The sequence below is a fragment of the Ambystoma mexicanum genome, chromosome 3p (genome assembly GCF_040938575.1).
Source record: "Ambystoma mexicanum isolate Mex_15411 chromosome 3p, UKY_AmexF1_1, whole genome shotgun sequence".
Lineage (NCBI taxonomy): Eukaryota > Metazoa > Chordata > Amphibia > Caudata > Ambystomatidae > Ambystoma > Ambystoma mexicanum.
This window is the reverse complement of record NC_090925.1, coordinates 348503118-348526580: the sequence shown is the minus strand read 5'-3', so window position 1 is coordinate 348526580 and position 23463 is coordinate 348503118. Positions and strand designations below refer to the sequence as shown.

Below are 23463 nucleotides of genomic sequence, written 5' to 3'. Positions count from 1 at the left end.
CGGCGGGACAAAGCGGTCGACGTTGCGGACAAGGGAGTCCTTCGATTCAAATGTTCTTAGGCAAAAGAGCGGGCGGCTCCGGTCGTCGGTGGCACGGCGTCAAGTGGTCCCCACGGCTGGTCAACACAACTTCGACAGGCCTCCAGAGGTTACACAAACCTGTGAACCTTGGTCGACGGCAATAGACTTCCACAGCGGCGAAGTCCGGGTGCTTTGCTTCGTTCTCCTCGGCAGTCCCGTCTCGGGTCGGCAGCCTTTCGAGGGTCTGACTTCCAGGGAGCTTCGACGACGGTTAGCGGTGCTCAATGGTCCCTCGGAGCACGGGAAGAGGGCGCCTTACCAGGTCCTCTCTCGGATCAGTCTTCGACAAATTCGGCAGCTCTCAGATCAGGTCGAAGCAAATGCAACAGCAAGTCTTCTTCTTCCAGCTGGGCGTCGAGGATCAGCAGTTCCAGTTACTCTTTAAGTGTAGACACAGCTTCTGAACAATTTCCAGTGGTGAGAGGTCCCCAGATATACTATCCTGTCTCTCATCCACACTGCTGGGTCACACGCAGCAGCCAATCATACAGAAGGGCATTCATGCAGTCAATCAGCCAATCAGGCACACAGTGCATTCAGGCCATCCTCCTCCCTCTCAGACACTCACAACAAGGAATGTGGATTGGGACAAGTACCCATCCATTCAACACTACCCACTGCATTCAGGCCAGTTTCGGGCAGGGCTGTCTCAGTCTTTGTCTCTCATACCAGAAACCAGACAGCCACAACAAGAAGTGCATATTGGTCACACACTCCATTCACCCAGGTCCCACCCACAGGGTGTACCTACAACATACAGTCCCTGGGTAGGCTCCAGCCAGTCTGGACTGTACTTCTCAACAACACCATATATGGAACTTCCACCCAACAGCCAGTCAGGGGGAAAGGACAGAGTCAGGGCTTCCCGGGACTTTGGGAAAACAAGGTAACCGGCTATAGAAAGCAAGAGGCCACAGGGGCCATCTTGTTTTCCATCAGGAATCAACTGATTCCAGTGGCAGGGCCTGGGTATCCCAAAATTGAGGATACTCAGAGCACCTGTCAAATTTAGCATGGAGCTGCCACCAGCCCATATCCTGCTCTGTGTGCAACCCACAGGTGCCCAAAAAAATACACTAGGGGCACAGGGTTGTACTCCCACCCATGGGTGCCCTAAGGGTATCCCATGGGTCTGTTCACCAAACCAAAAGAGAGAGAGCTGCACTGCCAGGAGTCCCACATGAACTCTTGCGCAGAAAACACAACAGAACACACGATAAAAAGACAGTAAAGGACAAGGATACAGAGGCACTGTCCCTCCGATGCATTTCCAGCATCACAGGATCTTCATTGAGAACTCTGGGACCATAGCTTCTCCTCTGAATACTGTAGCTCTCCCAAGTACCCTAAAAAGGTCTGTAAAAAATGTTCCAGAGGCTGAAAGTTGCCCTCTGTAAAGCTATAGTGCTGAGAGCTCCAGATTATACTCAGGCCGTCTTAGTCCAGACTGATGCTTCCAACACAGGGATAGGAGCAGTCTTGATTCAATTTGATAGCAGAGGTAGGGAGCACCCCATCTGCTTTATTAGTAAAACATTAAAATATAGGGAAACACGGTGGGCAACATTTGAACGTGAATGTGTTTCTATTGTGTGGGCCCTGAAGAAATTCACACCATACCTCTAAGGAACTACTTTCAGGATTAAAACTTTAAAACTGACCACCAACCCTTATGGTGCCATCCTGCCTAATTTCGAATTTAGATGTGCCCAGTTGCTGCGTGTGTTGTTCACCATCCTGCCTAATTTCAAATCTAGCTCTGTCATCTGTAGCCTCATCTTCCTCCCGGTTTCTCCTCCTTACCACCTCTATCCTAGTACTCCCCTCCTCTTCTATCTTCCATGTACTGTCTATTTATTGTCGCCCCTCTGTTTCCAAGCTCCCCCCCTTTGGCCTCCCTAACTTCACTAAACGTAGTATGCCCAGTTATACCCCTCCTACACTCCTCTTCCTATATCACCCACCCTCCCACCCCCCTCCACTGTACCTATGTCTTACCTCTATATATTGTATTATCACTGCATAGTAACTTGCTCTGTTTCTACCCTGCCCCCCCACCTACCCACCTTTACCTTATCTATGTAAGGCATTTTGAAAAACTAAGGATTGTCGTAAAACATGAAAGAGTATCACGACTGTTATATGTATTACCTGCACTTATCCCTGCACTTACCCTGCACTGTACAGGCCTTTATCATTCAGAAAGTCAAGGGCTCTGAATGAATGTTGTTTTTTTTCCCACTGACCCCCACACCCCCCGCCCCCCTGAGCACTTTGAAACACTTTTCTGTGTGTAGGCGCTATACAAATAAAAAATAAATAAATAAATACAATTATGTATATGAAAGGAGAAAACCTAAAAGTGTTCAAGTGGTCCATTAGCCTACAAAGATTTGACTTCACTATTGAGCACAGGTCAGGTACCCAGCATAAGAATGCTGATGGTCTCTCCAGAAAGTATGAGCGACTGGATCCAGAGAGCCTCCAGGAGTGGATTAGATCCTAATATCGCTAGTCGAGAGGCTGGGCGGGATGAGTGTTAGGGAGATTTATCATTTTTATGCTTCATCCCCTGTCCTAGTGAGACCCCCAACACATTTTGCAGGACTTCTGGACTTTTTTCTTTTATCCTGAATGAGTGGAATCTTATGGGCTCTGTCTTTTGGACCTCTATTCTTTGTATTTTACCTGTACTATGGAGTTTATTTTCCTCCATAACTCTTAAATCCATCTGTATTTTACTATTGCAGCACACAACTTCCGATGGGCAGTGTTGGTTGGACTCTTAGGGTCTTCCTTTGAGATTATTTTCTTTATCCTACTTAGTATCTCTCCTAAAAACGTTATAGACTGAGAGATTGGCACACACCACCTTAAGTAGAGTGTCAAAGGGATACCTAGTGTCACCCTTCTTTCTGCTCCTGTCACTTTTTAGTCACATAGACAATCTCCTAGTTATGGCTGGTGGCAGTGGACGTGTTCTACCAACTATTGTGTAATTTATGTACCTCAGGCCATGTCCATAGCCTCGGTAGTGCACAATAGGGGCATCTAAGTATCAACTTGGGGCTTGCCTTCTTTTTGTTGCCATTACTAGCCTGGCTGTCCTTTGTTAGCCCTTCTTCTACCATTCTGGGAGGGGGAGGCCATTGTGTGTATTTTGCCTTTGGTGGGAACACTTGTGTGTCTCTGCCGAGACTCCAGAGTGTCTGGGCAGGCTGGAAGTGGGGGATGAGTTTTCCACACCCCTGTCCTTTGCCTGCCAAAGTGCCTGAATAGAACCAACTCACACTGGGGGTCTGGCTGTCCTGACTGGATAGCCAAAGGACCCTTTCTGTAAATTGCTGAGAGAAATTGCAGAGGAGTGTGGGTGGTAGAACTGTATAAAAGGTGAGGCTCCTGGAGTGAAAAGCAAGTCGACCACTGACGCCTGCAAGCCCTTTGCACCACCATGAGGCGACCACTGCTGTCCTGGCCCTGTATTCTTTGTGACAGAGGATTTCCGAAGAGGACGATTCCTTCCCTTTGGCTGGTGGGAACAACCAGTCCCCAGACAAACTTTGATTTGAACCATCTCCCAATGCCTGTGAGTTTCCAGAGCTGCGGAACCCCAATACCAGGAGACCTGCTGCCTATTTCTAATGCATTGTCGTGGAAAGGCCGAAAATGTCAAAACCTTTGCGGAGCCCTCAAGAACATTCCAGAGATTGGATCCAACTCGCCTAGACCCCCTAATCAGAATGCGAGACTGCAGGAAGGAAAGAAGGTGAGCAGGCGAACTGCGTCCTTTGTTGGTGCTGCGGAAAAGGCTCCAAAACCGCACAGTAACCATAGAAGTTGCTTAATGTCATGCCAGAGATCTGCCCTTGAGACTGCTGCTGAGAGATCATGTCCATTGCCCTGCATTCAGTCATCAGACCAAGGAATCCGGAGGTCAAGTCCATAGCTGCAGCATCGCAGAGCATCCACCACAAACATTTTCTTCTAACCTAAGGTACTGTGGGGAAAAGGGTATGCTTACCTGATTACAGAAAGTCGCTCCAGAGCATTGGAGTGCATATTGAAGAGTCCAGGGCAACCCACTCTTACCTCTGACTCAAGCGCTGCCTGTGTCCCTTCAGAGTCCTTTAATAGGCTCTCCAGCGTTGGTTAAGCCTTCTTGCATCTTCCTTCCTAGAGGCTAGAAAGTATCCACAGGAACTTTTGACTTCTACTGCTTTGCAAGACTTTAAGCTGATGAACTGTCTTTGAGCTAGGATTGCGTTTTTGACTTTGAAGACTTGCTGTACCGTGAAACTGCCTCTAGAACCTGAAGCTCTGCAAAGATAGCACTAACCAATTGTTTTCCTTCCCATAAATCACTATCTTGTTTCTGTATGCAGACTAAATGCAATTACTGTATTACTTTGTGGGTGCACAGTATTACCATTAGAACTGTCAAACTCCTGTAACTATTGTATATGTTCAGCAACCACCAACTAAGAAGTGACCCTTTACAAGTATTGTAAAATACACGTACGTGTGTTGGTTTATTGTGCTAAGTATTTAACAGTGACTCTTGTGTATATATAATAAATCTATATTTTAATATACATGGATGTGTAAGTGTTTCTTTGATGTGCATTGCTGACTGGGTTCAGTGTACTTCCCTACACCTCACATCTTCCTCTTAAGATAAGACTGACTGCTCTGCCAATCTACCAAGGTCCTCGAGTAGTACAGACTGATACTAAGAGTTGGGGATCTACAAACCCTGGGATAGTTTACTAAAGTCTTATCCCCAAGTGGGACTTTATGAAAACACTCCTAACAGCAGGACACCTCCAGCTCATTGTATACATACCTCCACTTCGTTTCATGAGCGGCATGTGTTTATAAAAAATATGCTCCTGTGCGATGTAAGCCATCCATCACTTTAAGGACCTCTGCAATTGTTAACATCATTTGAACATTCTGTTTGTATCTTTACAACCCTCCCGGCCCCTCACTCTAACAGCAGCACATGCAATGAGGATGGCCCTCAATTTTCTGACCGACTGAGTGTGCAGTGCAGAGAACCCTGCAGCGCCCATCTTTAAATCGAGACCTTGGTCTTTCGCTCACCTCGCCCACTCGACCCGCCGTGGCCTCATCCGCAGAGGAGTGTGTGGGCCGTTTTTGGTTTTTACAGAGATAAAAAGGCTGGGCGCTGCATTCACTTCCCCATATGCATGGTGGGTGGGGGGGTGGGGAGGCTAACGGGAAGTGGCATAGATGGTAGTGGAGATAAAGCCTAGGGGGCAGAGCCGGCGATAGGCAAGTGTAGCATATGCAGTCGCACTTGATATCGTGCTCATGGGGCCCCACACAGAGGCTGACCGCCAGCCTCTGAGAATCTCCAGCGCTGTAGCGAGTGGCGGATCCAGCCATCGTGAGGCCCGTCGCATGACCCTTCTAGGCCAGGCCTGGCTTCTTTAACAATGCAAAGGCACATCAAAAGAGGGCGGGGCTTTCGTCGTCATGTGCGTTTAGGCCTGTGGAGAAGGTTCCCAATCCCGGAAGCTGCAGTTTCAAAGCTCAGGCAGATTCTTAAGCAAGGCCACACGCTTCCCGCAGAACTGGGTTTTAATGATTTGCAACAGGCCCCTTTCTCCTACCCAGCACACCCTGTATTTGACACTGATGGGCGCATTACCTTGGCAAGAAGGTATTGAGTTAAGATAAAGCTCCGCTTTGAAAGGTTTGCCCAGATATTTGACATGTAAAAAAAAATGGTTGCCTTATATGAATAGGCAAATGCTCTTAATATCTTGCACAACAGCCTGCTGGAAGTGTGTGACAAAAGTAACCTTTATCCAAGTAGTATTTTGCATTGTGGTCATTCTAGCTTTCCATTGAGGACGTGAACAAAAAAAGCAACAACGATATTCTTTTGGCTCTAAGGATTAAGGTATTGTAATGTTGCTATAACATGAGATATGCGTATTTTATAAGTAAACTATCTGAGCTCTGAAGTTTCTCAGGGCCACGTATGAGACACATGTGAGAACGCCATGACGTTCCTGCTTGTTTCTCATTTGGATTTTGGGGCCTGAAGTTTTTACTCTCCCCTTTGAAATTTAGGAAAACTTCATCCCAGAATTCCAGGGAAAATTCGGACTGGGTGGCATTCTCGTGCATGACCATGGCAAACATGAGAGCTCTGCTCTACGAGACATTTTTGTAGGCCATGAAATCCAAACGTTAAACATTTGTGCCAAGTGGAGCTTGGAAGGTATGTGTTCAAGTGGTTAAACTGTGCATGGATTAAAATCCCAGCTTCACTGCTTAACCACAATGTGTGATCCTGAGGTGGTAAATTTTGCATTGTCACTGTACAAATTACCCATAAAATAAACGTATGAGAAGGCTACAGACTGCATCCCAAAACCTGATGGGCAGGAATATTGGGTGAAACTCTGTGTGAGGACTCCAAAAGCTAGTGGTGAATTCGCTGCCCTATTGTGTGGGCCTTGCAGGGTGGGTGTGAAGCCTACTAGTGTCTGGCCTAGTGAGACTCGGTTGCAAATGAGGGGGTGGGGGGAGTGCCAATTCGCTTTTCTTACATATACGGTGCTGTCTAGGCTGCAGGGTCAGCTTTGCTGGGAGTGGTTTATCTGGGTCCGTGTGACATAATTTGCAAATTAAGGTGCCCCGCAATTAATTTGCCTCACTTGGCCCCACAATTCCTAGGGCCGGCCCGAGCAACCTCTTGTACAAAAACAAAAAAACACACAAAACTGGAGTGCCGACGCTGGCGTTTTTTGCAGTTGCCTTACAAAAACAGCAACTTCACACAAACACGCATTTCATCACAAGAGATCCACATGCCATGCAGTGTACGAAGGTTTGGCATTTGGCAGTGTCGCCTACACAATTCAATTTACTCGCGGACCACTTGCACAGCTTCTTCATAACTCAACCCAAAGCATCATTTCAAAAAAGGAGGTGATACAACTCAACCCAAAGCATCATTTCAAAAAAGGAGGTGATACTAGCAAACCTAACTCAAAACAGGGAGCAGAACAGTTTGTTGTCTCACGTCCATCCAGGCTTGTGCTTGGCATTTTGTATTCCCCAGAAAGAACATGCCTTTCCCTTTGTGGTGAATTTTAGGACAATGTTAAGCACAAGACCCTGTGACTCTGAGCTCTGCTTGTTCAACTTGTTGCAGTCTCCTGCCTCTCTCACAGATTCACTTTGAACGGCGCACAGGCCACGCCCCATCCCTGCTCCACCCAAAAGAGGGGCCCGCTAAACACAGACGGCTACAGGCTCAGCAGATGCACCAGCCAACGCAGGGGCGCTAGAGGGGCAACTGGCATAGCGGGCCACCCCTCTGCCCCTCCCTTTCCATTGAACTCACCTCCTCTCGCTGAGGGGGCGGAAGCGCGTGCCCCCCTAGGGTCCAGCCGGAAACAGCCTGGCCTAGGGAGGCACTTAAATAGCTTGGGCTGAGAGGGCCGGGTCTCTTTTCCAGCCAGGCACCAGCAGCCACCCTCCCACCCAAACTGTAGTTGCATAGAGAGGTAGAAGGATGAAGTTTATCAAGGGTTGAGGACAAATCTGATTTTGTTTCTTCAAGTTTGGTGCAGTGGCCTTGTTCACTCCATTGACTAACATGGGAGCGACTGAACTGGCAGTCGGATACCAGGGCGGGCCGTTCGCGCAAGAGCGGAAACAGAGGTGAGATTGGCTCACCGGTTTCGAATGGGACTATGTAATACGGGATTGGCAGAGCCACCCGGGAAAGGATCATGTTTTTGGGACAGCAGACTTGTGGCCTGAGCAAGGATAGGACCACCCGTTAGGATGACTCTAAGAAAGCGAGCGTGTATTTTCCAATAAAATGTAATATGTTTTTCCAAATCAGAAAAAGGTCTCGGCCTCATCTCATTATGTGTGGACAATGTATATGATGTATTACTGGGTAGGGGACCACGTTAGGGGTAGCCCCGCTATGCTCCCTGTCAATGATGTACAGCAGAGAAGGCAAGGCTGCTCTTACTGGTCAACTTTTACCAATCAGAATGAACATGTGTGCAGAAAACTGAGACCCCAAAAGCAATGAGGAATAGGAGGGGAGAGTGATGAGGGAGAAGACTTGCATGTGGGTGATAGTTGATGACTGAGGGTTAAAGAGGTGGGCACGCTATGTAATGTTATTTCTTTTATATTGTGCACTTCACCACCGTAGTGCTCTTAAAACGCTGAGACTTGTGGATTGTGACGCTACACAGGGTGGCACCCAGACTACAGTCTGTGGGGTGAAAAGGAAATCGGGGGAAGGAGAACAGGAAAGAGAATAGTTGGAAAGGACTGGCAGAGAGAGAGAGAAAGAGAGACAGCGTGAAGTACAAACCTAACTCACAGCACGTAGGCAAATGAAGACGCAAGGGTGAGTGATAGTGATCCTTGGGATGAGCGTATAAAAGGTGAAGTTAAGAAGTGGCGTTTGAGCAAAGGGGGTTTGGATGTGGAGCAAGGTAGAGGAATGAGATATGAAAAGTGGAGAATAATTATGATGGAGCACGTTATGAAGTGTGAGGCAAACATTGAGTAATCAACCCAAAGAATTAGGAGTGAGGAGTAAGAGGGAGAAGGGAAAGGACGCTATTAGAAGTCAAGTTAATGACTCATGAGTGAGGAGAAGTGAGGATTCAGGTATGTGGCGGATGAGTGATGAATGAGGAGAAGGAATGCATATCAAATAAGAGGGAATAGGAATGTGGAAAATAAGTTAGGAATGGTGAGAAGGTGTGAGGTTTGAGGAGTTTGAAGGATGAATGACGACTGAGAAAGATGAGGGAGGAGTGAGGAGGTGAGTGAGAACTAGGATTTGAAGAGTGATGAGAAGGGTTTTGGTTAGAGGACGGAGGATGGTGACTGATAACTAACGAGGAGCAAGGTAAGAAGGAGACAAGAGGAGGGAGCTCTTGGGGGGTAAGAAGGGCAAATTATGACTGAGGAGGATGAAGAAGAAGTAAGGTGTGGTAAAGTATGCCTCCTTCACATAACATGAATACCAGAAGGTAAGTAGTTTACGTGTAGGTTTTTTTCTCTAGTTCATAAGTAGAGAAAGCACTGGGACATCCATCCAGCCCACCACATTAGGTCCAACTGACACCAGTAGAACCCAGCACTCCAAACATCCATCAACATTCCACCTAGAATCCCAGTGACATCACCACACCAACAACAATCCTGCAAAGAAAACATTTTATAACAAACATTACAATTGCCAATGGACACCACACCCACGAGTCCATACAGAAGACCCAGAAGAAATATCCTAACAGGCCACCAACATATACACGACAGCAGTAATAAAGCTGTACAGGCCTTAAAACAACTAATGTTGACCCCAGACCCAAACCAATACCTGTACTAAACCCAGAGGCCACAACATAAACACAAACGGCATTAACACCAAAACCGGCCTCACCAAACACCTACCTCTATTTAGTCTTCCTCTTCTACGCATGCTTCATCTTGTATGTATCCCCAAGAATCTGGATCCAGCGCTCGCCATTTTGCCAATCTTCTTGTCTGATCTCCTACTTGTGGCTTCCACCGTCATCCAGCGCACACATTGTAGATCCCCAGAACTCCAGAACTGGCAACCGCGCTACCCAGCAGCTCCAATGATAAACGTCTTCTTGCAGACATATCCTCCGCGCTCACCACTCATGCCGAAATATTACTTATTCCAGGATTGCCCAGTCAATTTGTGGAACCAACAACCTCAGCATGTGTCCCAATCCCACAGTTGTGCTTCTCTGGAACGCAATAACTTCCGCTTCCAGCGCCGGCGTAACATTCATGAAGGACGTTGCATTCCAAAGGAACGTTGCTGCAGCATTCAACGTTGCGTTCCAGCTGATAATGCTGGAATGCCTGTCTTTCTCCAATAGACGCCGGCCCTGCTCCAGCCGACGTCATGAAAATAAACAACAGCACTAAAGGAGCAAGATCCTGCTCGCCAACTGCAGCGTCCTCCATAATGCCGCTCATCCTTCACTGCACAGCTCTCACTCCCGCCTCTAAGAGTCCACAGTGAGGCGGGCCCCTCTGTGTCAGAGCCCCTTTAACAGTCCTACGCACACCCGTGCAACCGCATCCAGCACCTCCACTGCTCCTGCACCCGCCCGGCTTGCAGGGCAAAACGGCCGCAATGTCTGGCCTGCTCGACCTGACCCTTCACCTTACGCTGCTACTGCACCAGCCGCCCCGAGTTACACACGCCAACTACCTCCAGCCAATGTAGAGCTGGACTCCAATGGACTCCACAGGCATCCACTGCACCTGTGCCAGCCACCTCGTGCTACACAGGCCAAAGTGCACCAATGGACTTCTGCTTCTCCACGTCCACCACCACCTCTAGCCGCCTGACAAATGGACTTTGAGGATCCACAACCTGGACCGCGACCTGGACCTCCACTGCACCGCCCGGCCTGCAGCCTCTTCCTGCTTGATGGATGTCTCCCTGGAAGGCAGCGCTTCTCAGTAGCTGCCCCTTCCCAGAAGCACAGGAACCATCCTCATTGCCAGTGTGGTAAACTATGCCTCCTTCACATAACATGAATACCAGAAGGTAAGTAGTTTACGTGTAGGTTTATTTCTCTTGTTCATAAGTAGAGAAAGCACTGGGACATCCATCCAGCCCAGTACATTAGGTCCAACTGACACCAGTAGAACCCAGCACTCCAAACATCCATCAACACTCCTAGAATCCCACTGACATCACCACACCAACATTCCACCTAGAATGTCAGTGACATCACCAGACCATCATAACACTCATAGCCATAATCAGGCCTCAGCAAGATTATGACATAAGGCGGTGCTATGAGGGGTAAGAAATATATGTTTGATGGATTAATGACAATGTCCTAAAATGTACAGTGTCGTGAGTGAGTGAGTGAGGAAGAGGGTTTTGCAGGAAGAGGATGTGTGAAGAGTTAAGGCTGACGAGCGAGAAGGATAAATAAAAAGTAAGGATTAGGATTCAGGAGAAGAAATAAAAATATGTTACAACAGACATGGGACATTCGCATCTGAAATAGTTTGGTTCCTTGTGATGGAGGATGGGGAGAGAGCAAGGCCAACAGGACCTAGAAGCAACCACTGGCAATTCGTGCTTTGGAAAAGGAAGTAACAGAAACTAAGAAGGGGGAACTCAAACAATGGGCAGGAGTTGAGAAGCAGTGAGTCAGCTTGGAGGTCAGAAACACTATGGTCTTGGCTTGGAAGGACATGCCAACCACTCATATGGTCTACAAATTCATCAATTTGGCACCCAGCAGCGGGTGTAGGGCTGGTGCAAAAAGGTTGTGCCTAGAGTCTCAGAAGAGAGCAGGCTGCTGGTAGGGAACCTAGGAAGCCCTTCAAGCAGAGGCGTTGCTAGGGGGGGCTGAGGGGGTTATAGCCCCGGGTCTTTTGGTTGTAGCTCTGGATAGAAACTCAGGGGCTACAACCGAAAGACTATAGATAGCCCCGTGTCCCGCCAGTCGAGACATTAGCTTACCCCCTGATCTTTTCCAAACCTAGCAAAACCCCTGCCTTCAAAAATGCTATATGCAGTTGAAACCTGATGGCGAAATGAAAAGTGGTTAAGGACCTATCTACAGGGCTTTAATGGAAGGAAGGAAACATTTAAGGCTGCGTGGATCAGTGTGGTCAGGGATGCTTGAGATTAAATAATAACAGAAGCATTTTGTACAGAGTAACATTGATGGCACCAGAGACAAGGATCTCAGAGCAAGGAACAACATACTATGGAATGAGTTGGGCAGTGGAGCACGGAGTGAAAGAGCAAGGAGCTTTTTACAGTGAAGACAAAGCATGCACTGCTTAAAATCAAAGTGTCTTCAAAACTAAGTGATAAAGAAAGTATGCTAATTTGCTTGGGTGAAAACAACTAGAGGGAAAACACGTCAAAACCTGCCAGCATCTGAAAGTACACCATCAGAGATAAAGTTGGCAAATGCTGCCATCATGAGAGAGAATTATACCAGAGGTGGCGCTACAAAATACCTGCAATCGTGTGCGAGCTGTGAAATGCATGCTCTCGTGTGGGAGCATGAGCAGAGAGAGCTGTGAAATGCCTGCTCTCGTGTGGGAGCATGAGCAGAGAGAGCTGTGAAATGCCTGCTCTTGTGTGGGAGCATGAGCGGAGAGGGCTGTGAAATGCCTGCTCTTGTGTGGGAGCATGAGCGGAGAGGGCTGTGAAATGCCTGCTCTCGTGTGGGAGCATGAGCAGAGAGGACTGTGAAATGCCTGCTCTCGTGTGGGAGCATGAGCAGAGAGGACTGTGAAATGCCTGCTCTCGTGTGGGAGCATAGGCAGAGAGAGCTGTGAAATGCATGCTCTCGTGTGGGAGCATGAGCGGAGAGGGCTGTGAAATGCTTGCTCTCATGTGGGTGCATAGGCAGAGAGAGCTGTGAAATGCCTGCTCTCGTGTGGGAGCATGAGCAGAGAGAGCTGTGAAATACCTGCTCTCGTGTGGGAGAATGAACAGAGCGAGCTGGGAAATGCCTGCTCTCATGTGAGAGCATGAGCGGAGAGAGCTGTGAAATGCCTGTTCTCGTGTGGGAGCATAGGCGGAGAGAGCTGGGAAATGCCTGCTCTTGTGTGGGAGCATGAGCGGAGAGAGCTGTGAAATGCCTGCTCTCGTGTGGGAGCCTCGGCAGAGAGAGCTGTGAAATGCCTGCTCTCGTGTGGGAGCATAAGCGGAGAGAGCTGTGAAATGCCTGCTCTCCTGTGGGAGCATGAGCAGAGAGAGCTGTGAAATACCTGCTCTCCTGTGGGAGCATGAGCAGAGAGAGCTGTGAAATGGCCGCTCTCGTTCGGGAGCATGAGCAGAGAGGGCTGCGAAATGCCTGCTCTCGTGTGGGAGCATGAGCAGACAGAGCTGTGAAATGCTTGCTCTTCTGTGGGAGCATGAGCAGAGAGAGCTGTGAAATGCCTGCTCTCATGTGGGAGCATGAGCAGAGAGAGCTGTGAAATGCCTGCTCTCGTGTGGGAGCATGTGCAGAGAAAGCTGGGAAATGTCTGCTCTCCTCTGGGAGCATGAGCAGTGAGAGCTGTGAAATGCCTGCTCTCGTGTGGGAGCATGAGGGGAGAGAGCTGTGAATTGCCTGCTCTCCTGTGGAAGCATAAGCGGAGAGAGCTGTGAAATGCCTGCTCTCGTATGGGAGCATAGGCAAAGAGAGCTGTGAAATATCTGCTCTCGTGTGGGAGCATGAGGAGAGAGAGCTGTGAAATGCCTGCACTCGTGTGGGAGCATGAGCGGAGAGAGCTGTGAAATGCCTGCTCTCGTGTGGGAGCATGGGCAGAGAAAGCTGTGAAATGCCTGCTCTCGTGTGGGAGCATGAACAGAGAGAGCTGTGAAATACCTGCTCTCCTGTGAGCATGAGCAGAGAGAGCTGTGAAATACCTGCTCTCCTGTGGGAGCATGAGCAGAGAGAGCTGTGAAATGCATGCTCTCGTGTGGGAGCATAGGCGGAGAGAGCTGGGAAATACCTTCTCTCCTGTGGGAGCATGAGCAGAGAGAGCTGTGAAATGCCTGCTCTCGTGCGGGAGCATGAGCAGAGAGGGCTGCGAAATGCCTGCTCTCGTGTGGGAGCATGAGCAGACAGAGCTGTGAAATGCTTGCTCTTCTGTGGGAGCATGAGCAGAGAGAGCTGTGAAATGCCTGCTCTCATGTGGCAGCATGAGCAGAGAGAGCTGTGAAATGCCTGCTCTCGTGTGGGAGCATGTGCAGAGAAAGCTGGGAAATGTCTGCTCTCCTCTGGGAGCATGAGCAGAGAGAGCTGTGAAATGCCTGCTCTCGTGTGGGAGCATGAGGGGAGAGAGCTGTGAATTGCCTGCTCTCCTGTGGAAGCATGAGCGGAGAGAGCTGTGAAATGCCTGCTCTCGTATGGGAGCATAGGCAAAGAGAGCTGTGAAATACCTGCTCTCGTGTGGGAGCATGAGGAGAGAGAGCTGTGAAATGCCTGCACTCGTGTGGGAGCATGAGCGGAGAGAGCTGTGAAATGCCTGCTCTCGTGTGGGAGCATGGGCCGAGAAAGCTGTGAAATGCCTGCTCTCGTGTGGGAGCATGGGCCGAGAAAGCTGTGAAATGCCTGCTCTCGTGTGGGAGCATGAACAGAGAGAGCTGTGAAATGCCTGCTCTCGTGTGGGAGCATGAACAGAGAGAGCTGTGAAATACCTGCTCTCCTGTGGGAGCATGAGCAGAGAGAGCTGTGAAATGCATGCTCTCATGTGGGAGCATAGGCGGAGAGAGCTGGGAAATGCCTGCTCTCGTGTGGGAGCATGAGCAGAGAGAGCTGTGAAATGCATTCTCTCGTGTGGGGGCATGAGCGGAGAGAGCTGTGTGCAGAATATCTGACCTAATGATAGGGTCACTAAAATCTACACAGCCATCCAAACCTGGATGGCAGCCAACGGCCTCTGCCTAAATGGGGACAAAACAGAGATCCTACTAGTTGGCACCAAAGAAACATCAAACAAACTCCTGCCGCAATACAAATCCTTTAACATTGATAACTCCACCATCACAGTCTCCTCCGCAGTAAAAACTCTAGGAGTATACCTTGACTCCACACTATCCATGACACGGCAGGTCAATGCAATAGCCTCCTCTGCTGCGCTTACCACTAAGGTAATTAATTCAGTGAAACCCTTCTTATCAACAAAAAACTGCCTGGCAATAGCCAGAGAAATACAGGAGGGAAAGCCCCAAAATGTAGCACAGGACAAAGGGCTATCAATAGAAGAAAAACACAAAAGGGAGTCCTGTCTAAAGAAACAAAGTTGATTGCAATTAAATTATATGCAAAAAGAATTTAAAGTGTATCTGCTCCTATATAGCCAGGGCCACAGTAGGCACAACATTGGACTACTGCAATGCCCTCTTCCTAGGCATGTCTACAAAAAAATCTAAAAGAAAATGCAATTCACACAAAACAATGCCCTGAGAGCAGCTCTAAGCATCCCAAAAAGGGAACACATCTCCCAAGCCAGAAAAGAGGCCCACTGGCTACCAATAAAAGAACGTATCCTATCCAAATCCATGGCCATCACCCACAGATGCCTCTCCGCCGACGCTCCGCCTTATCTTTCCGAAAGAATCACCCTCAATACATCCACCAGACCCACCAGGTCGCACCTGACTAACCAGACCTATGTTCCCACATTCACAAGAAGTAAAGCCAGAGGGTCCAGCTTCCAAAACCTAGCACCAAAAAACTACAACACACTCCCCACTACACTAAGGAACGAAAAATCATACCATGCTTTCCGCATACTACTCAAAACCACTCTATTCAACTAACCCTCTCCACCCTCTTCCTCTTCTACGGTATATGACAACTATATGTATCTATGATATGTCCTCACAAAAGTACTGTACCCAATGTTTGTAAGTAACGCCCTGTACTATGTTCCTGCTGTAATCTATGCAAAATGTATGCTATGTACCAAGTAAGACTACTTTCAGCGCCACGGTGTCCCCGGGCAGATGTGCGCTATACAAATTCAAATAAATAAATAAATAGGGTATTAAATCAGAGCTACAAAATTGCAGAATGTCTGGCATCATAGGATAGTATAATATCAGAGGGCAATCTGTAGAACACCTGTCAAATTCGGGCAATAAAAGCGATAAAGACACAGAATACATGCATTTAGGCGAGACCATAATGATAGATGTAAACTGCAGGTGCGCACCATCAGGTGTTTGCGTTTTATGTGTGCAGCATTCTGCAGGAGCAGGTGTGAATGACTGGCCACTCCCGTGTCTGGGTGCACTGCATTAGTGCAGGAGTAGCAGCGGCGGTCACATCAATAGGTGCAGTGGGGAGACAGACAGTGATGGGGGACAACACTGACAAGACAAGTGAGTCTGGGGATTGGCACCGGGCCGCCGGGAGGGCCATGATAAGAGGCAGGAGACAGGTGGGCTGGATGACGAAGCCAGAAAGGAAGGCGCAGGGGAAAGAGGGTCTGCCCTTTGAACTGCTGAAAAGGGGAGGGGGGGGCAGGAGCCCCACAACTGTAAGGGATGGTCATGGTGGCAAGTGGTCCGTGCTGGAGAGCCCCACGTCCTGGGAGCAGCCACAAGGGGAATGTCACGTAGGAGAGGCGTGGATCCCTTTTTAAGCTAATGCCTTGTATCCGTCAGAACCCAAGCAAGGACTGTGACGCTAGCTGCATGGCGGGGCTGTCATGGCGCGTCAGCTCTCTATCTGGTGCTGCCCTGGCTAGCAGCCAGAGGGCAGGTACCCGTGCCGCCATTTCCCCCAGCTGCTCATCTCACAAAGAGGACACTTCGGGTCAAGGAACACAGTCTCAGATATTATAATGTAGTGGGTGGACACCCGCCACTGTATGGCAGACGTGCGGATTCAGACGCTCCCCTCAACGAGAGGAACATCCGGGTGCCATCCAAGTACACGAAGAATCCAACCCCAAAGCAATGGATAAGGGGGGGGTGGCGGGGGGTCAATATCAAAAACAGGAAGGTGGGCCAAATGATTTGCAGAGTGTTTGAGTGGTAGACACACCACCATCGGAGCCTTTTCAAAAAGAAATTCACAAATTCAGCCAGGAGGGGTCCCACGGATTGACAATAAGGCCAATTACAGGGGGAGAAGTGAATGTTCAGTGGTGCCAAGTGCAGCAGAATGGTCTAAAGGGCTCATGCAACAGCACAGCCACCCTCCATTTCCCGCTACTGCTCTGTGATGATATACTCTCGGCGCTCATTCCATGCTGAAAAGCAGTCTGGAATGCATCCAGGATATGGCGGACCATAAGAGAAGAGGGCAGATGAAAGGTGACAACATGCTCCGGCAATTTGGGTGGAGGGGGTAGGCATTTGGGATATGACATGATCGGTGTTGCTCCGTCTCGTCTTGCTTCCAGGGCAAGCCCGTTGCCCCTGAGCTGTCCTCCAGAGACAGGGTGTGATAGAGCACTGGTCTGACCAGTCAGGGAAGAGCATTTCAAGCGACGGTACCACTACTGCACCTTGTATTTTTCTGGGCCCAACATTCCCTTAAATGTTCTAAGGAAGGGCTGGCACCAGCCCTAGGGGAGATGTTGCGTGTTGGTTATGCTTGCAAACAAACACAGCTGATCATGTGAGGGACTGTTGCTACTATGCACCACACCATCCACAGAAGAAAGGCCACTCATTGTGATTGGGTCCATTCTTTCCCATGGGAGACAGATGCTGATTGGACGGTCCTTTGCGGTTCAGTTCTCTGCCAACAAAAACCTATCAGCTCCCATGGGATTTTGTGGTGTCACGCCAACCATGCTTTCCTAGATGAATCAGCAGTTTATGAGATCTCGGACCACTTACCCAGACACGGTGTAATCCACATCTCCAACCACTGGGACATGGTGGGTGCCGGAGATGTCTGGAATCACCATTTTCTGCAGTTGCGACTTGAGGACCTCCATGCCGACCTGGCGTCCTGCAAGAAGATGCGAGTTCAGGAGTTACAGCAGGACCAATGGCTGAAGTGGGTAGGACTATGTACAGTATACAGTGATCCCATGCCTTCGCCCCCCCCCCACACTTCATGAAACCTGAGCCCATCCTCACTCTTCCTACTGCCAGTCCTCCTGTGTGGCCCTCTCTCTGGATCACGCAAAGGCGATAGGCCCCACCAGATGCCACACAATCCTAAATAGACCCAAGGGCGTACCTCTAAAGTTAAAGCACCGTGGCTTGCATTCGCCTGCAAGGGGTGTATTAAGGGGCAGATCCAAGCCACGTGAATGAATTCACAAAGTTCCACATGACAGCTTGCCAGAGAAACTCTGGAGTGTAGACACAGAACCCTGCTTCCCAGGTTCCATAACAGGATGCATTGGACACTAACATCATGCCTCACATTTCCATGGTGATATTTGGGAAGATACCTGAGATGTTCCCTGGCTGGCTGGGTGTCAGGAGTCTATACCCTAGGGCCTGTTTCCCAGGGCGTTGCCAGGAGGAGGCTAGAAGGGCTATAACCCCGGGTCTTTTGGTTGTAGCCCTTGAAAGAATTTCAGGGCTGCAACCAAAAGGCTAGCTAGCCCCGAGTCCCGCCAGTCCCCACATTAGTGTAGCCCTGGAGCTTTTCCAGACCTAGCAACACCCCTGCTGTATCCTAGAGTAGATGGGTTGGTAATTGCTGCATATGTACTTTAAATAAGAGCACCATTTTATGTGTCCCCAACATCTTTGCTTATAGATGGAAGATAATGGTGTGAAGGGTCAAGTCTGGGAGGATGCCTTTATTCTGTAAGAAAGCAGACACACAGAGGTTTGAAACACTACTATCCGTAAACGGGTAGGGAAAGTGATCAGTCATGTTGACCTCTAAGAATTGCTCGTACAGGCGGCAAGCTACAAGCATTACATCCGCGTGAAAGCAAAATAATGTTAACTAAATACATTTAAAATTAAATTATAGCCCAAACAAATAACCACGCAATGAAATACAGTGAAATCGACACACTGGATGTAACACACTGTAACTGCGCTGGACAGAACACAAATCTGTGTAGCAGCCTTTCGCAAAGAGCAGGCCCCCTCAGTGCGCAAGAAGCAGGCCCCCTCAGTGCGCAAGAAGCAGGCCGGCTCACCTCAGGTCAGTGCGCAAGAAGCAGGCCGGCTCAGTGTGGCAGGATGGATGATCTGAGGGTTGAATAGAAAATACACCCCTATGGAAGTCTCAGGGCGACCGGCTGGGTGATCTGGGGGCTCTCTGGCTACATCCCCACACGAGCGGGCTGCCTCCTGAGCTAACTCCCTTAGTAGACGGGGCAGGTACGGTCCCAGCGCTGAAGGCTGCACACACATTCTCTTATGTAGGTGAGAGGATTCAACTAAAACGTTTTCTGAAAGGCCGAAATGCTTAGATCCGCAGTGGGGATGCCCCGGGTGAAGCCAGCATCTGGGCGCGCCCCGCACATGGCCCGAAGCCTTTCTGGGTGATTTCTTTCAAGACCACAGGACTTGTTCGCATCCAGGGCTTCTGGTTCTGGGTGGTAGCTTTGTGTGCAGGCTGGGATAGCGTTTACACTCATTGAGAAGTGCTCTAGCCACAGCTTAGTGTGCCATTTTATTTCTTTCAGCTTTCTTTCTCTCTGCAATATCTGAAGAAGAAGTCTGTGGGACTTCGAAGGCCATGGGTGTGATTTTAGGTGGGGACAAGTGTGTTTGGCCCCGCCCCCTACTTTTATGACACACCAGTTTGTCCTCCTCATTGGAAAGGGGTCTCTTTCCTTTAGATGTCATGTCCTCCCAACATTTTCAGCAAAGTTACTCCACTGAGACGGAGACCGTCCTCATCGGCACACCTGCACCTTCTTTTCCTGCCACTCTCTGGCCGGCCTCCCTTGGCCCTCTTCCTGCTGCCACTTGTGAGGCTAAGAACCTCAGGGTCATCTTCGACTCCACACTCTCTTTCCCTCCTCAAATCTCTGATGTCTCTAAGAAGTCAAACTACCAGCTGCACCTCCTCAGAGGTATTCTTGTTTTCCTCCCTTTTGCCCAGAAACTCACTGTCTCCAGAGCTCTGGTTCTCTCTAGGCTTGACTATTGCAACAGCCTCTTTTAAAATCTGCCTGCCTCTACTCTCTGTCCTCTACAGCGCATCCAGAACAGGACTGCAAGACTTGTCCTTGGCATAAAGCCCAGGGATTGTATCTCTCCAGCTCTAAAATCTCCCCATTGGCTCCCAGTGGATGCAAGGATTAAATTCAAGACCCTTTGCATTGTCCACAAGGCCTTCTGGGGCCTGAGACCACATACCTCCAACTCTCTCTTCGGAAATATCTTCCTACTCAAGCTCTTCGCTCCTCCACCTCCCACTCCTTGAGGGCCAGGCACTTCTCCAAGCAACGAGTCAGGGGCCACTTCCTCACTTCGGCTGGCGCCTCCCTCTGGAACAGCCTCCCTGCCTCTCTGAAACTTGAACAGGACCATCTCCGGTTCCGAAGCATCTCAATACTTTCCTCTTTGCTTCTGCCTTCTCTCTTCCTCTGCCCTGCTGATCTCCTGTCTGATACTGCAATGGTCACCTGGCTACCCTCTGAACTTTGGGCCCAGGACCCTGCACGCCCAGTTGCACACCTGCACTGCCTCCTGGCAAACCATGCACTTGGGTCTGTATCTGCAACCCTACAGTCCCTTTACCTGCACTTATCAGACACATGTTGTCTGCACGTAACCCTTGCACTGCCACCTGCTGGCCACACTACTTGTTTTTGATCCTCTGTCCTGCACTTGCCCTTCCTCCCCTTCCCCTGGCACTTTTCCCCTCCCCTCGCTCCTGCACGTGCACGTTCTCAATGTCACTAGGCCTAGTAAGATCGTTGTCTTTGTCCACCCTTTGTTTCCCCTCCCTTGCCTCGTCGCGCCTTGCAGCACTTGTGTATAGGCACGTTATAAATGTCATATCATATCATATCATTATCACTGTCCAAAGCTAATGCTTTGTTTCCATCTTTGCATAATAGTTTCAGTTAGTCCAATTAAAGGTATCACAACCTGCCTCTTGTGTGATAACCAAAAAGCAAACACAAGGAGGAACAAGTAACAGAGGACTTCCAACGGAAGAACGAGCCACACAGACATAAGAATGTACATTTGCTTTGAATATATGTGATTTAACTTCATGTGGATTACAAAGAAGTCACCTTTTTGTTTTCTTTTTTAACTTAGCCGTTATTAAAACATATATTTCAACCAAATAACATTAAGGGGCTGAACTTAAGTTTGTGATTAGTGGTAAAACGTGGTACTTTAGAATGCTTGATGTGTCACCGCTTCACCAAACTACGATTGTCAGATGTCAATCTCATCTTATAGGCTTGCTTATGTGTGGATGTATTTACCTCGACACAAAAGCATTACCGCATGTAGCCATTACCACTTGCAGAAATTACCACATGTGGTAATATGAAATCCCCATGGCGTCCTATGGGTCACCAAAACAGGGAAGACCTGAAAGGTCCACATGAATGGGAATCATGCCGATTCTTCAAGTTGCTGCCTGCGGTAACAGTATTACCATCTGATAGTATTTCCCGAGGAAATACCACCGACCTTGTAATCAGGCCTTTGGTATATTTTCTCTTTTTGAATTAAAGTTAATTTTCTCGTAGCACCCCAGTCCTGTGTTTTGAATCCCAAAGACCACTTAGGTCTTGGCAGCATGAACCACAGTGTAGGTTTGGTCAGGTGCCATGGCTTCATTGAGCTGCCAGTGTCAGGACCCATTGAACGGTGGGAGGAAACGGAAGGAGCTGCAGCTCAGAAGCAGACAAGTTCCATCTGCTCCTGAAAGGGCAGCTATGGGTGGGCTTCACAATGGCAGGTGTGGGGAGTTGGAGCTGGAAAGGGCTCTGGGACAACAATGATCCCAGTGTAAAACCCTCTGCTGGGAGCGTGAGTAATGAGGATGCATCCAAAGTCTTGAACCGAATTGGGGCTTTTATCCTTAAAGTGGACAACATCACCTCTGTTCCCATTCCATCGCAATACAAATATAATATCATATAATATCAGACTTACAACTATCCATACATTCATTCGCTAAAGTCAATGAGGTTATGGCAGTCTACCACCAGGAAGCCAGTCGTATTCATGGAAACCTTGGTGGCTACAAATGACCACAACAGTAAAGACCACAGTGTGAAAGGTTTAGGCCAAGTTCTTAGGCCTGACTGTGACAAAATGACCACTGCTCGGCAGGAGTATGGGGATGAATAGTGGATAAAACTCCTACTCAGACCAACACTACTACTAATCCAGCATTCATCCCAATCATAAATGTGAAATAGGCAAAGCCGGACAGCTACACCTCCTTTGCCTCTTGTGGTAGCATGGGCAGAGGGCAGGCTTCATTCTTCAGAAGAGATGTGAGCTAACAAGGAAGCTTCCAAACAGCAATAGTACTGAGATACCAAAATAAAAGACTGAGGTGCTCATTACAGATTTTCCAGTATCCCGCCGGTGAAGGTGGTGTGACCTAGCAGTTCGGGCTGGACTGCCCCTTTCGGGGTGGGGCCAAGCCTGATTTGCATATGGTCTTTCCCCTTCTGTAATGGCTTGTCAGGCGAAGAACGATGGTCTGGAAGGTTGCCCAGAGCAATGCCAGTGGTTAAGATTAATTCTAAACCTTTCAGCCATCACCTCTTTGTTTTTGCTTTGTCACCCCGAGTGGGACGGGTATGCCCAGACGTGGGTCCCGTGCCGGCTGGGACTAGAGACCCAAGCTACTCCTCACTGATGAGGCCCAACAAGGCCGAAACATGTTTGGGGATGCTTGTGGTCTCGTGCAGAAGGGATGAGACCTAGCAGTTTGGGCTCGACTGCCCCTTTCGGGGTGGGGCCAATCCTGATTTGCATATGGTCTTTCCCCTTCTTTAATGGCTTGGCAGGCAAAGAACGATGGTCTGGAGGGTTGCCCAGAGCAATGCCAGTGGTTAAGATTAATTCTAAACCTTCAAGCCATCACCTCTTTGTTTAAGATTTAGCAGAGTTACATGTTTGCAAAATGCTTTTCATCATGGAATATTATGAAAGTGAGGTCTGTTAAGCAGATCTCACTTTCAGAGATCGAATTGCTAGCATCGGGTCATATTAAAAAATTTGAAAAAGCTCAGGCTACTATGCTCTAACAGGTGGCATTCCAATAACACTGAGTCTGATTCACAGAGTGTTTTTGAATGGGTTTGCACCATTATAAAATGCTTCTGTGCATTAGGCGGATTGACTCTGATGAAAAGCCCCAAAAAGGGGTTGCTGGCATCTCAATGTAAATGCTATTCTCTGTATCTCTCCTGTTAAGAATGCAATCGACCTGTCCATGATTCTGTTTGCAGACATTCCCAGTGTCTTGAATGCAAAGGTGCAAACTTTCATAATATGGGAAACTAAGCTCCTGGCTCTTACAGTTTTTTGACTAACATAGGAAATTCATTTCATCATTGTTTCTGCTTTTGTGCATTGAATGTATATTGATCAAAAACAATTCTAAATGAATAGTTACAAAATAAATGACACTTGACACTAATCCAGAAGTGACAGTCTGCATCAGACACAAGTGTATAAATGTATTGCTTATTTACACACTTAAATTCATGTGCAATATACATGCTGTTTCTACAAAACCCACCCTCAAGCATGGTAACGGCTGTTTGGAATAGTACAACAGGATTGTTTAGAAAACATCAAAACAGCAGCTCAGATAGGACTGTTAAGCTAAGAGTGGCTTATCCACTAACAGAAGTTTGCTGCTTCTTCTATGTCCCTTGGAGTCAGATTTGTGTGGCGGATATTTATATCTGCTAAAA

General features: G+C 48.6%; 1 protein-coding gene across 2 annotated transcripts in view; it reads right to left on the bottom strand.

Annotated features, from left to right (window-relative positions):
• The window catches only part of LOC138580432 (bactericidal permeability-increasing protein-like), a 279140-nt gene that overhangs the window by 170644 nt on the left and 85033 nt on the right, over positions 1–23463 (bottom strand). For both annotated transcript variants that reach the window (XM_069650973.1, XM_069650972.1), the window contains exon 3: positions 17471–17585. In XM_069650973.1, coding sequence (XP_069507074.1) covers positions 17471–17585 — 115 coding nt within the window. The remainder of the gene's footprint in view (positions 1–17470; positions 17586–23463) is intronic.